Below are 14,353 nucleotides of genomic sequence, written 5' to 3'. Positions count from 1 at the left end.
CAGTAAAGAGCTAATCCCCCCCATCCACTGTTCCATGACCAGGACACACTCCCTGTTGCTCCTCAGAACTGTATATTGTATTGGGTGCAAGGTCCCTGCCATCATCTGGTAAATCTGGTATTTCCTCTGAACTTCACCTGATTGAGAGATGCAACAAAGGTCTCTAGCTGGATTCGTTTCCCTATAATATTGTACTCTCTCAACCTTACTATGTAAAGTGCACTGAGGTGATGTGTGTTTTGAACAAATACAATTAAATTGATGTCCAAACTCAAACCCACATTTGCAGGATGTGCGGGTGCAGTGGTGTAACAAAACATATCCCAGGTATGTTGAACTTGATCGCGTCATACTATGGGCCCTAGCTTTATTTATTTCCCAAATAAAGAACCAGCGCTGTGTATTTAATCGTTTTTCTGAGCACAAACAGAATATACAACTAGTGGGCCGTAAGGAGATATTAGCTGAATTTTACAAGTGTACAAAGCAAAATCAGCATACCCCAAATTATCTCTTATCTATGTCCGTTTTGATTTCAACTCTTTGAAGTGTCTATATGGGTCCACACTACAGTGTTGATTTAACTCTTTTTGGAGAGTTAGTACCGTAACACTAATAAAGTTTAATTATTGACACTTTTTGGAGTGAACAATTCTTCACTCTAACCAGAGTTAGTTTTTCTCAACACTTGTATAGTGTACTCCCTCATGAAATGATTTGTTAACTATACAAGTGTTACCCCATATTAACCCTCATAGGTGTAAAGATTGTTCTTTATTTCAAAAAAGCTGCTGAAATAAAGAGGCCATCTTCGTTTACAACACGTTTATATTTACATATATACATATGTATTTTTGGACTCCAAACACTCTATCCTCACTATTACATTTGCCAGCATTCAAGTACTAAATTAAGAAACAATGTGATCCAATACCATGTAACGCTCCTGCAAATATTTCACAATTTTAAACATAATAATGGATTTGGTCAACAGAAACACAAGTTTATTTTTAAACACCTACAATAAGTGTCGCAACCATTTATGTGTGTGACATAAAGTCATCAGATAAACATTTAAAATCAGGCGGAAGATCAATTCCTGTTTATTCTGTTGTGAACCACAACGTTTATCTGTCTATGTCACAAACGTATTCTCAACACTTCAGTTATCAACAGATTCCTGACATTTAGTGCATAACCCGACTTGTACAAAAGGAAATGCTGCAGATAAACCAGCAGCTCCGGCACCAGTAGCAGACACACTGCTTTGTGAACAGCAGTCAACCGACACACAGCTGATCTGGGGTGCGACCGCAGTCTCGTCAGACCAGAGAGCAGGTCTCTCATGTACTTACTGAACAGTGTGAAGTTAGTTTTCTCAAGTCAAGGCTGCTCTCTGTCTCTGCTTCACTGTGTGTGTCTGTGCCCAATGATGGGGACAGGGTTCATTTACTGAAATTGACCCCTGAGGTGTCACAGAGTGGAAAGTAAAGGGTTAATACATTTATACTTTGATATTTAATTTAAAGACACTTAATCTTGACACCAACTATTTGCCAACTGAGAGTCAAATATAACAGTATTACTCTATACAGACTATAACTTCTGCTCAAATTTGACCAACACCGAAAATATAACTCTTATTAATTTGCTGTGTATTAATATTGCTTAACCTTTGTTAAATTTGATATATGTACCTTATTGATTATTATGATTTAATGCATTTTACAATAATCAAATTACACTTACAATGTAATATGGTGAAATAAAGTATTGTTATTATATCTAAATTATTTATATACATTTTGTGTTTTTTGTATTATGTTATGTGTAAAAACAGTAGATTGAACAAAAAACACTCTGGCTATGCATTAAATAAATAGTCTAAGAAAATAAACTAATGAAGTCTGAGGCAATGAGAAATTGCCTGAGAGGTGTGACACGAAAACAGGATGTAGGTTATGCTCACTAAAGTGAAATAGATAGATAGATAGATAGATAGATAGATAGATAGATAGATAGATAGATAGATAGATAGATAGATAGATAGATAGATAGATAGATAGATAGATAGATAGATAGATAGATAGATTACTTTATTCATACACGGATGGAAATTCAGTCGTCATAGCAGCTCGTATATCAGAACACAACAAAACACAATACAATAGAACAAAACAAAACATTGAGGTAGAAAGAACAAAAACAGAAACACAAGATGAATAGGCAGACAAGTAGTGCAGTGGCAATATGATGGTAATAGTACTGATGATATGATGGTAATGTTATTGTTAGACAGTATATAAAAATAGTAGTACAGTATATATATATATATATATATATATATATATATATATAGTCTACAATATAACATAATATATATTTATATAGATAGTAATTATTCCAATATAATAGCAGTATATAGTAATAATGGCAGCAACAGTATATATAATAATAATAATAGTAATAGTAGTAGTAATAATATAATAATAATAACATGTACACATGTATAAATATGTGTATATAGACTTATATATACGAAGAATATACAGAGAATATACAGGAATTGATATAATATGATATGATATATAGTATATAGTAGGGTATAAATATAAGTACTTGACTATACAATATACTATCAGTATAAGAATATGTAGACAGAGTGTGCAAAAAGACAATATTATTGTATAAAATGGTCTATAATATGAAAATGGTTTAAATTAACACATATCACAGAAGTAAATGTTCCAGTATATGGGGCGTAGTGTAGTACAGGGTACATGGTGCAAGGGTGACAGGTATGTTAGTGCAGTTCTGTGATGGTGGCTCTGACAGAGGTAGATGAGTTATATAGTCTTATTGCGGTTGGAATGAACGATTTCAGTATCGCTCCATAGAGCAGCGGGGTTGGATGAGCCTGTGGCTGAAGCTGCTCTTTAGCTTGTCCAGTGTTTTGTGGAGGGGGTGAGAGGGATTGTCCATGATTGCCAGCAGTTTTGCCAGCATCCTGTTCTCCACCACCTCCTCCAGGGTGACAAGCTTAGAGCCAACCACAGACTCAGCTTTCCTGATGATTTTGTTCAGTCTGTTGGCGTCCTTTGTCTTGATGCCCGCACTTCAGGACACCACAGCAAAGAAGATGGTGCTCGCCACAACAGACTGATAGAACAAAATGAGCTGCTTTCAAGAAGCGCTTGGTTTGTTGCATTGTCTATGCATTGGTGGTTTTCACAAGCAAACACATTGAGTTTCAAGCCCTATTATTGTTAATGTATTTATTGTGTCATGCATATTAAACCTTTCAAGGATGTCACTCTAAAAAAAAAAAAGATAAGCCAGTAAATACTCCAGTGTTCAATACCCACGTGTCCCTATAAAGTATATACATAAAGAAAAAAGGCTGCATACTACATAATTTGTGTTGCTTTGTCTATTATAATGAATTGTCACTGTGACACTTTAAATTAATTTTCTCAATGCATTGTCTTGAATTGATTTTTAGAAAATTAGTCTAATATTTAGTTAATAATGCCTCAAGTTTCACACAAGAGAGCCTGTGTTTTATGAACAAAGTGTTCTACTTGGATAATACGTTGTTATCAGGTCTTTGATATATGAAGGGGCTTGATTGTTAAGGGCTTTAAATGTGAAGAGCAGGATCTTGAATTCTATTCTGAATTTTACAGGGAGCCAATGTAGAGAAGCAAAGACAGGAGTAATATGATCTCTCCTTGTAGTTCCTGTCAGCACTCGTGCTGCAGCATTTTGGACCAACTGGAGGCTTTTTTACAGACTTACTGTGACATCCTGATAATAAAGAGTTACAGTAATCTAGTCTAGAGGTCACAAATGCGTGGACGAGTTTTTCAGCATCCTTCTGAGACAGGATGTTTCTAATTTTCTTAATATTGCGCAGGTGGAAGAAAGCTGTCCTAGAGACTTGTTTTATGTGTTGGTAAAATGACATGTCCTGGTCGAACATAACTCCAAGGTTCCTCACAGTTGAGCTGGAGGCCAAACTACCACCATCCAAGGTAACTATCTGTTCAGACAGTGATTCTCTAAGATGTTTAGGGCCAATTACAACGACCTCAGTTTTGTCTGAATTTAGAAGTAAGAAGTTTTGGGTCATCCAGGCCTTGACGTTCCTGAGACATTCCTGAAGTTGGACTAAGTGATTAGATTCATCATGCTTAACAGAAATGTACAGCTGGGTGTCATCTGCGTAACAATGTGTATGTGGTGCTTTCTCATGATGCTCCTAAGGGGAGCATATATAAGGTGAAGAGTCTAGTGTAAAAAAAAAATGTCTTAAACTTCCTTACACACTTTGAGAATTGAATACATGGTTTGAAAGTCTATCTGAGTATTGTTGTTGACTACATTCTTCACTTTATGGCCACAATCCTGATGTATTCGACCCTCTGAGTGAAGTCAGAAAAAGACGGTTAACATCAATTGCCTGATGTAATTGGTCATGATGCATCATTGAATATACTATTAAGATAAACACATTGTATTACATTTGTCCTTTATTTTGACAGAGTTCAAGAAATATGATGTATACAACATGTGTGATGCACAGACAAGCACATAGTAAAAGCTTCTCCCATGTTAGAGACTTACACCATCAAAAGGCAGCTGAAAGTTATTTGTTTCTTTAATACCTTAGTTGCATAAATTACCAAGACTCTTTCCCTAAACTTTGCAATGATAGCTAAGAGACATTTTATTTTTGTAAATCACACTTTTGTGTTTCATTTTCACTTGAGATACACAAAGATGGTCAATAATAGTAAATACAATAACAATAAATTCCATGGGAGACAGCTGACAAAAAAAACATTTGGATGAAAAATATATCTGTGTGATATTGTAACATGAACTCAATGAAGAATAACAGTGTGTTTACACATTCAACCACATTGTTCAGTCTTCAGTCACTATAGTGCCATATTAAATAACACCATAACCCCATTATAACCCAGACCCAAAATCAGATAATGTGAGCTGCACTAGGTTTGTGTTTCCCTGACATGAATACAGACATGAGCAGTGGAAAAACTCTGCCCAAGAAGCATGACCAACCCCCAAAATATGATTTCAAAATTTCCAAAGCCCGACCTGGCTTGTCGGATCCTGACACCTCGCGTCGGGTATCCACACTCCAAACACAAATAATTCTACAATCATACATGACAAAAACAGTCACTATAGCTTCTCTATCCTGAATTTTAATCACCTTTTTATTACCAGCTTTGAGGTTGATGATAATTCTGATTGGTTCTGCAACAGCCCTTTACCTATTTTTAGGACCTCTGTTCCTGCTGTGCGACTCAGAGCTTTAACTACTCAAGGGGAACATCCTCTGAACAGTGCTTATTTCAACACTCCTCCTGAATGTATTGGTAGTGAAATAATATGCAATGGGATCTAGAACTGTATTGAGACATGCCACCATCAGGCTGTAGCGGTATGCAATCCGCATCGGGCATGATATATTGCTATACTGAGAGAGCAGAGCCAGGGTTGCATGGTAAGGGAGGAAGCTAATCAGGAAAATTAGGAGACTGGTGGCAATCATCCTGTAGATTTTTCTGCTGTCCACTAGCTTGGTCTGGGCCACAGTGCTTTGTTGGACAGCACGGACCAAACCCCAGGAACAAATCACCATGATTACTAATGGAAACCCAAACCCCAAGATCAGCGTGGGTAAAACCACCACAGTTTGCATAGCATAGATGGGCAGGTTATCAAAACAGTGCTCATTGTTAACCTTTGTGTGCCTAGACAGGTAGATGGGCAGGCTGGTTCCAAAGGTGAAAATCCATATTCCGAGACAAACCAAGGGCGCTTTCCGTCTCCCTTGTTGAACATGCAATGACATAGGAAAGCAGAGAGCCATGCAACGATCAAAGCAAATGCAAGTGAGGAGGAAGATGCTCCCATACATATTGGCCTTCAGGACCAACCCAAGGACATCGCACAGCCACGGAGGAAGACCTTCAAAACCCAGATGATAGTAGATCCTCATTGGCAATGTGAGGATGAGCAGTGTATCTGCTATGGCAAGGTTGGTCATGTAGACAATTGTTTGTGACCTGGATTTGGTTTGACTGAAAAAAAAGACCAGTGCTGTGAGATTTAAGATGAGGCCCAATACGGAAATGAAGGAGTATATGCACACAGGCAAGATGTTGATGTGGTTGGTGTCATTGTAACATGCAGAGGAGTTGTTGAAGGACATAATGACCTGACAAACAGGAGAGAGGAGTTAGAAAAAGTCCAGCGCTCTTTGTATGCCATCACATTCAGGATAGATGATAATACCTCGTCTAAACAGGGTCTTATACATTTTAAAGATGTAGCACATATTGAATAATTACATATAAAAAAGCACAAGGGTCTGTACAAGGAATAGGTTCAACCTACTCTGATTTAACAAGGGGTTAAAGAGAGTCAGGGTTGACAAACCCTGGTTCAGTGACTCTGTGTTAAACAGTACGTCAAAGCTAGTTAAGATGTTCTCAGTGACTCAGAGTATGTGAACAAACATGCCCGCATGCTTAAAGGGGCGTTTGGCATCATAACACTTGAACAGGAAGGAAGGGTGGAGAGTTGATTCTGAATAAATATGACTAGATTCAAGAAAGCGGTGAAATGTGAAACTGTTACAGCGAACAAAGTCAGGAGGTAAATCACACATTACTGACTGATTGCATTCATAAAGAGATGCGATATTTGTCATATGAAATGTAGAGTCTCAACATGTTGTATGATAGACATGTGTGCACGTGAATGTTAATACATTGTATTGTAATTGTATTGTAATGTAATGTTAATACATGACATCAGTGAGGATACATTCAGTAAGTGGCTCAAAACTCACTGATAATTGATATAAAAAATACTCCTTAATGTTGGTTTGATAGTAAGTTGATTTAAATAGATATGTGTATGATGCTGTTGAATTAGATAGTATGCATATGATGCTGTTGTGGTAAGTATTTATTTGATTTTAACATACATTTTAACTGCAACTACAATGTAAAGTGGCAGCAAATCAGGATGAAATATTAAAACATTCTAAAAAGTGATCTGTATCAATATTTCTTATCATTCCAGTTTGTCTAAATCTAAAAGTCACACCTCAGGAAACTGGATTCCCTTATTCTCCATCATCACTTTTTTAATGGGTCACACATTTTATTCAGATCCCATACAAAGACCCAAAGCTCTGTTGATTTAAGAATTGTTACACATTGTATAACGCATGATTTTCTCCAGTATGAATCTCTAATGCACCTGTGTGGATCGCCTTTCCCAGTATTTAAACTTGATCCGCCTGTAAAAAGTTTCACCTCTGTGTTGATCTATATGTTTCCTAGAGGGAGGGGTGGAGGGAGATCAGCGGATGCTAACGATTTAAAAAGCCTCTCCTGCTGATTCAGCCTCTCACAATCCTTGCTCTGATGTCGATTGGCTCCTCCACATTTGCATTTGATGGCTGAGACAGCAACAATCTTCAGGCATAATTTCACATCTTTTCTTATTATAAACTCTGTTATTCAGCTCAAAATATACCACTGCAGAAAGAAATTGCTTTTTCTAAAGGCAAAATTATTCTATGAATGTTGCTGCCATGACAGATCGGAGCCTGTGTATGTTTTTGTCAGTCCAATATTGTGAAATTAAAAATTAAAAAAACTCAAATGATAGCCCCAAAAAATAGGTATTTTCCTTTTCCATGAGCTCCCTTACTTGAAAGAAATTGGGGCTCCAAATCAATCAATCAAATTGAATTTGTATAGCCCATATTCACAAATCACAATTTGTCTCATAGGGCTTAACAAGGTGTGACATCCTCTGTCCTTAACCCTGAACAAGAGTAAGGAAAAAATATCTAACTATAACCCTATTAACAGAGGGATCCCTCTCCCAGGACGGACAGGAGACAGATGCTACGTGTAACTGAGAACATCAGCAAAATAACATTGCAACAATTACATTACAACAGTACAACATTGGGGAACATTTTGGGGAACACACAAAGTAAACATATCCAAGCACTTGATTGTAATTCATGAAAAACAACTTCCTTACTTACCATCAATAAGCAGTAATTAGGAGGTTATAATGGGAAAACTTAATCAATGGATTAGTTGCAGAATAAGGTCATTAAGAATAAGGCATTAATAGTGCTTTATAATGACTAATAAAGAGCCAATATGTCTCTAATGTCCATGCTAATGAGCAACTAGTTGATGGTTGATACGTGTTCCCGAATATAAAGTGTTACCCAACATTGTTGAGAATTAAGTTTGTAGCATAATTGAAAGTTGAGGGGTTGTCAGTAATTAGTACCTGAGTAGTCTTCTGAACAGTTCACAGACACACAGGTTTTCAGGCATAGGCAGCCCCTAAAAAAAACCAAATAAATGTTGAAAAGCACTGACAAGGCACATTTTCACAGTATTTCTCCTCAAATGATTTTTAGTATATTTTGGGGGCTTTTATTGCCTTTAAATGACAGGAAGAAGAGCAAGCTGTGAAAGGGGGACAGAGAGAGAGTGGGGGAAGACATTGCAGAAATGGCCACATGTCAGAACTAAACCCGGGCCGCTGCGGGTTGAAGCATTGCCTCAGTGGGGCGGCAGCTCCACCGGTTGAGCAATAGGCCGCTCCTCCTTTAATGACACTATCGCTTATATTATTGACTATAAATATATACTCATTCATCTAAATATTTAAAAATGTATATTTTCATTATATTTGTGTTAGTCCTGGTGCTTTCTGCTGTTGAGCCTGTTGCTCACTGCTTTGCTGAATGCATTTTTTGACTCTCCTGCACTCGGTTTTGAGGAGGTGTTATAAAGGTTTAACTGTTTAAAATAATTCAAGTGGGTGATATAATAAAGCAAGCATCAAAAATAAATGCATTCAAATTGTTCAGGTTGTTTAGTCACAGATTGCGTGGGGAGATTAGACGCATTAAACAGGGCACAACATCTCTCATTTTGTTGCATGTCAACCCTGACTCTAACGTGTGAGTAGCTTCAAAGTGTTAATTTATCACATTTCTTGTTTTTGAATAGATGCAAATAAATAAAAGCAGAAATCTAGCAGTATTTGAGAGCTGTATAACATCTACTTAACATTTAATTTAAAGAGATTCATAGAAACATGAATTCATTTAATGTAACATATTCAAAACCAGATTTGCAGATGTTAAAGAGGAACAAGGTCTCTTCTCTCAGAGTAAAGTGCTTTTCCTGGCCAAAAAGGAGAACTTGTGTTGCTTGTGTTACTGATGTACTCCGCAACAAGCTGTCCAAAAGTGTTATTGGTAACTAATAATCTGCTCTCTGAATATACATTTCACCCCTCTCTCAGGTATAAACATACTCGTGCCATTTTCCAGTTTGACAGACTTGTGCTCATTATAAAACTGAAAAACTAAAGCGCAGTACATCAGTACATTTTAGAGGAAATGTAGAAATGAGGAGACAGTGTGACTTTACCTGCTGGATGCTGAAATTTGGTGAAGATCCAGGGGGTGGCTGTGTGGCTGTCACCCCAGCATATAGTGACACACATACACTCCTGTCACAGTATCGATGTGCGAGACTCAGCACAGGAAGTTGAACAATCTAGAGATGTCCTTACGTGTCTGCTATTGGTGTCGACTTCCTGTTGATCTGGTAATGTGACAGTGGACCTCTGTCTTTCTGTGTATTTGAGTTTTAATCAAAGTGAAAATGTTTATTTCACAAGAAAATTAAGTTCGAAACACATGTTCTACATACAATGCAATAACACAATTTGTAAATCAGCAGATCTTACAGTGCTCCAAAAAAAAAAAAAGGTGTGATTCTGTTGAGTAATGTGAACAGAAACTGTGCAGTCTGAGTAATCTTGAAAAATGACTTGAAGGATTACTGCTTTATAAAATAAATAGAAGCATTCATGTGATTCACTGGATTCTTGTTTCTGAAAACTTCAGAATTAAATGTTTTAACGTAAATAGTTAACCTGTCTGACTTACTGCTTGATTTGACGTGCAAGTTATATTTTGTGACAGCCCTCTAGTGGCTAATAAATGAGCACAATTACTGGGACTGACCAAAAGTGTATAAACATTGTTTAGTAAACGCTGAGTCATTTTTTTTTATGGAGATAATTGACTCTATTAAAAACTTGCCCAGATAGAGTAAGCACCAGTTTGTTTAATTTGTGTTTTTTTGAGTTTTGGCCAACTGACTCCATGGTTAATGTAGTGTCATTAATCTCTAAACTAACTAAACAAACTAAAATGTGTGTGTGTGTGTGTGTGTGTGTGTGTGTGTGTGTGTGTGTGTGTGTGTGTGAGACAGAGAGAGAGAACAGGGCTTTGCAAAATGCACAAAACTTTACCATGACATCATTTTATTTATACAGTCAGTGTCCATATTGTGTGGGTGGCCACAAATAATTCAATATATGGGAAATAATGAGGTGTAAAAAAAAACCTTTAGGCTCATTATGAAACTGTAGAGGGTTGGAGGACATCAGCTGAGTAGGCGGTCCTTCAATGTGGTCAAGGACCATCACATACACACATATACATATACAATTGTCCTGCTGGGTTTGTGCCTCCAGCTACTCGTCGTGACTGTCAGTACACCTGTACACAATCAGACTCTCTCCCTGGTGCCAATCCCTGAGCCACCTGCCCACTCTCTCCCTCCTGCCACCGACACCAACCACCCCCCACTACCACATACAGACAAAAGAATGTGGCCACACACGTCTGATTGGATCTCAAATGTGTCCTTAAACCCTCTTTGGTGCATCCACACCTGTTACTTAGGGCTGTCCACGTGTGAATGCCAGGTCTGAACAGGTCCTATGTCCAGCAGATCCATTTCTGTTGTATAACTCCACCAAATGTTAATTGAACTGATCTCCATGTTGGTTCCTCAGTTCCTGAGGACTCTGAATGGGGGTCCATGTCCCGGTATGATGATGTCAGCAGTGCGTAACGCCTCTTGGCGGCTGACCTCCTGCACTGCTGTGTTCATACTCACATCCCGCCAGCTGTCCCCGTCTGAGCAGCATTCAAATAAGTCCCCTGCAACGAGCAGAGTGCCTGCTGAGGTTCCCTTCACTTGAACGCTGACATCTTGTCCTGTGTGGCCTGGACTTGGAACTACATATATCTGTAGGAGAGAAGAGAGAGATGCTGTCAGAGGCTGAGGGAGAACCAGCACAACAGCACAGGAGACCGCTAAACTCCATCAGAGACTGACTGTAGTTTTATTTTGTCTTCTCTTTTCCTTTATGTAGTGTTACTCCTGTCAGCTATAGTTTAGCAAGTTGCTTATTCAATTTCTAACCTCTAAGGAAGGATGTTAACATCAGGTTTGAACGATAGACTGCATATAAAGATGGACATATCCCGTGTCCACTTCCTTCCGTTCCACAAAAATTAACTGAAAATGTTTCAGGTATGTGCTTTGGATGTCACTTGGGGCCAGAGTGAGCACAGTAGTGATCATGGTGTGGAGCCACAGTATTAGGGTCCTGTATATATATTCAATTAAATTCAATTTTATTTGTATAGCACCAAATCATAATATAGATTATCTCAAGGGACTTTACATCGAAGGTCAAGACCTTAAAATCATATTAATATAGAGAAACCCCACAGTTGTCACAATGAGCAGACTATGGAGAGAAAAAACTCCCTTATGCTATGTGGGTGGGGAAATTACCTGTATTGACAACTGCATGGTTCTTGTGGATGAGCAACCCATCATTTTCAATTTACTAAAGAAATAATAATAATTTATATTTTATGTACAGTATTTGGACCCTCACTCACACAATATACATCTTATTTTATAAATTACACCACTAGTTGAACTTAGATTACAGCACTAGCATTATTGTGATGCTGTGGGCACCGTCTTATCATTAGAATGTATGTAAAAACATTCTGCAAAAACATCGCCCTGTTTCTCTGTAGTCTGTAACTGATCCACAAGCTGTGATTGTCAAACACAGAATATTCTTTGATCAGCCTCAAACACAGCAATAGAATGAACTGTCACTTTTGGGTCACTCTAATAAATACTTATCGCTGATTACTTTAGAGCAGGGGTCACCAACACGGTGCCCGCGGGCACCAGGTAGCCCCCGAGGACCACAGGAGTAGCCCGCTGGCCTGTTCTAAAAACAACACAACTCACCAGTGAGCTGCGTCTTAAATTTGATATGCGTTTCTAATTCAATTTAATCATTTATTTTTATTTATTTTCTATACTGTCAAATGTTTATTCTCATATTGAAGTTGACTATTGACTATGATTTGTTAAAAGGGTTTGTCGGTGGCTAGTGAAAATGGGACATTTTTCTTATGACATGTTGTAGAAGGGATCATCTGAAAATTGAAACAATTGCTGAGATTAATAGAAATAAAGTGTTAAATATTGAAATTATCTGTTTCCCATTGCTGATAATTATTGTGACAAATCATTAACGTGATCAGTGTCTTCACATAGATGAGTATCATTTATCATTAATAATAATATATCACTAAAGGCAAACTGAGCAAATGTGTTATTTCAGAAGAGTGGATCAAACTGGTATCCCTTTGTAAGACTCAGTACCCATGAAGTAGCTCTCAGTTTCAAAAAGGTTGGTGTCCCCTGGTTTAGAGCAAACTTTTGTGTGAGGACGTGACACTCACATGTTCATCAACAGTGTAAGCGTGACCCTGTGCCAGCCTGTTAGGACGGTACGTGTCCCCTTGGCTGATGTCATTTCCTACAATCGTTACAGCTGTTGGAAAAAGTCCCAGATTTCCAATGTGGTCTGAATGCCCGTGAGTCCCCACGACCAAGTTGATGTCTCCCGGTTCCAGACCCCTCTCTTTCAGCGACATGAGGAGAAAGTCCCGGTCCCACGGCCCCCCCGTGTCCACCAGAATAGTCTTGGGTCCTGTTATGAGGGTGATGGTACCGTCGGCTCTGAATGTCCCGTCGGGCTGAGGAAGACAGTACCCCACTTTAAGCACGGACACGGAGTATGGCTGTCCGGGGAAGTGTGCGTCAGACTCCGGCAGCGGGATTGTCTGATACCGGTTAGACACAGAGACCGGGGCACCGCTGGTCCCCGACATGTCCACTGAGTCCTCCATAATAAGACCTGAGCCTCAGGAGCACGTGACAACAAAGTCAGCGACTCAATTCAAACCATTATGACGCGTAATGCCACCTTCTTCTTCTGGGGTTTATTGGCGGTTGGCGAACAGATTTAGAGACGTAGTATCGCCACCTTCTGGACGAAACAGTAGATTGGCAGCAAACTAAACTCAAATTAAATTAGTAGTAGTTCATTGGGAGATGGTGTATATTCTTTGATGTCTTTTCTAACAAGTGTTTAAATGTGCTAAACTTGCTTTTCATCTATTAATGCTTATATTACTTTCTTCTTTGTTCATTATATTTGTTGCAATCTATCAATACACGAGTTTCAGTTTTTTTGCAGTTGGGTGCTTGTCTATTTTATGAAGTGTATCATGGAATCCTGTTTGACCGATTCTAAGACGTGTACTGCCCCCTACAGTATCGGACTGTGTATGACAACCTGCTGCTTTCAGGCCACGTCATGTTGCTCTTCTGTTTTTGTTTAATGCCAGTTGGCAATCCGCTTTTACACGCATTATCCCCACCTTCTGGATCGGAGTATGACTCAATATAAACTCTCCTTATAACGCTGGTGTCTGCTAGAAATCTGAAAACATCCCTGTAACTTACATCCCCCGAACTCTACAACATCTCCCTAATATCCAGAGCAATCTGATTCCTCTGTAGTGCATATTAAATTATCTGTCTTGCTTGTTGGTAATCTGTCCTTTCTGCTGTCTTTCTTTTTTCTGCCATTCATTTCTCTGACTTGATTATACTTTTGATTTCTGCATTGCTATATCTTACAATCAACTTCTCCTTGTATTTTGCATATTCATCTGCCAGTTCATTTCCTATCATGCCAACATGTTATGGACTCCACAAAAACATTTTTTCTGTTCCTGCTCTTGTGATAAGGACATGTTTTGGGGCTATGTCAAGTACTATGGTTTGTCTAGAATCTGAAATCATAAACAGATGGTGTTTCAGTTCAAGTAAATTATATTTTACACTTGGTGTAATAGATTTTTCTTGCGATAACTGGATCAAGCCTGTGACCCACTGACATCACCAAACTGTTACATGGACCATTTGTGAATCTTTTACAGTCCGTTTTGTATACAAGGTTCCAGTTCAGGATGTGAAATGCTACTCTGTTGGACTGAAGTCCAATCATTGACTTG

The 14,353-nt window shown here is 38.4% G+C and overlaps 2 protein-coding genes across 3 annotated transcripts; both read right to left on the bottom strand.

Annotated features, from left to right (window-relative positions):
- Positions 1-4,514: 4,514 nt before the first annotated feature.
- Positions 4,515-9,661, bottom strand: LOC109637630 (lysophosphatidic acid receptor 6). 2 transcript variants are annotated; one of them, XM_020100093.2, is made up of 3 exons: positions 9,522-9,661; positions 8,365-8,420; positions 4,515-6,253 (listed from the first exon to the last, which is right to left on the bottom strand). In XM_020100093.2, the coding sequence occupies exon 3, from the start codon at positions 6,245-6,247 to the stop codon at positions 5,345-5,347; it is 903 nt and encodes a 300-aa protein (XP_019955652.2). In that variant the 5' UTR covers positions 6,248-6,253; positions 8,365-8,420; positions 9,522-9,661; the 3' UTR covers positions 4,515-5,344. The 2 variants fall into 2 exon arrangements, with proteins under 2 accessions (XP_019955652.2, XP_069374912.1); XM_069518811.1 differs by lacking the exon at positions 8,365-8,420 and having other exon boundaries at positions 9,522-9,641.
- A 747-nt stretch (positions 9,662-10,408) lies between these two features.
- On the bottom strand, positions 10,409-13,266 carry mblac1 (metallo-beta-lactamase domain containing 1). Its single transcript, XM_020100083.2, has 2 exons — positions 12,731-13,266; positions 10,409-11,198 (listed from the first exon to the last, which is right to left on the bottom strand). The coding sequence occupies exons 1-2, from the start codon at positions 13,178-13,180 to the stop codon at positions 10,959-10,961; spliced, it is 690 nt and encodes a 229-aa protein (XP_019955642.2). The 5' UTR covers positions 13,181-13,266; the 3' UTR covers positions 10,409-10,958.
- Positions 13,267-14,353: the final 1,087 nt, after the last annotated feature.

The sequence above is a fragment of the Paralichthys olivaceus genome, chromosome 22 (assembly GCF_024713975.1).
Source record: "Paralichthys olivaceus isolate ysfri-2021 chromosome 22, ASM2471397v2, whole genome shotgun sequence".
Lineage (NCBI taxonomy): Eukaryota > Metazoa > Chordata > Actinopteri > Pleuronectiformes > Paralichthyidae > Paralichthys > Paralichthys olivaceus.
Note: the sequence above shows the minus strand (reverse complement) of the source record. Positions and strands in the feature narration are given on the sequence as shown.

Bases quoted from the DNA above. Each gene is read 5' to 3' on its own strand.
- mblac1 (XM_020100083.2), bottom strand. From the start codon at position 13,180: ATGGAGGACTCAGTGGACATGTCGGGGACCAGCGGTGCCCCGGTCTCT. The intron at 11,199-12,730 runs GTGAGTGTCACG...TCTCTCCTACAG, and splicing joins CTTACACTGTTGATGAACAT to ATATATGTAGTTCCAAGTCC.
- LOC109637630 (XM_020100093.2), bottom strand. From the start codon at position 6,247: ATGTCCTTCAACAACTCCTCTGCATGTTACAATGACACCAACCACATC.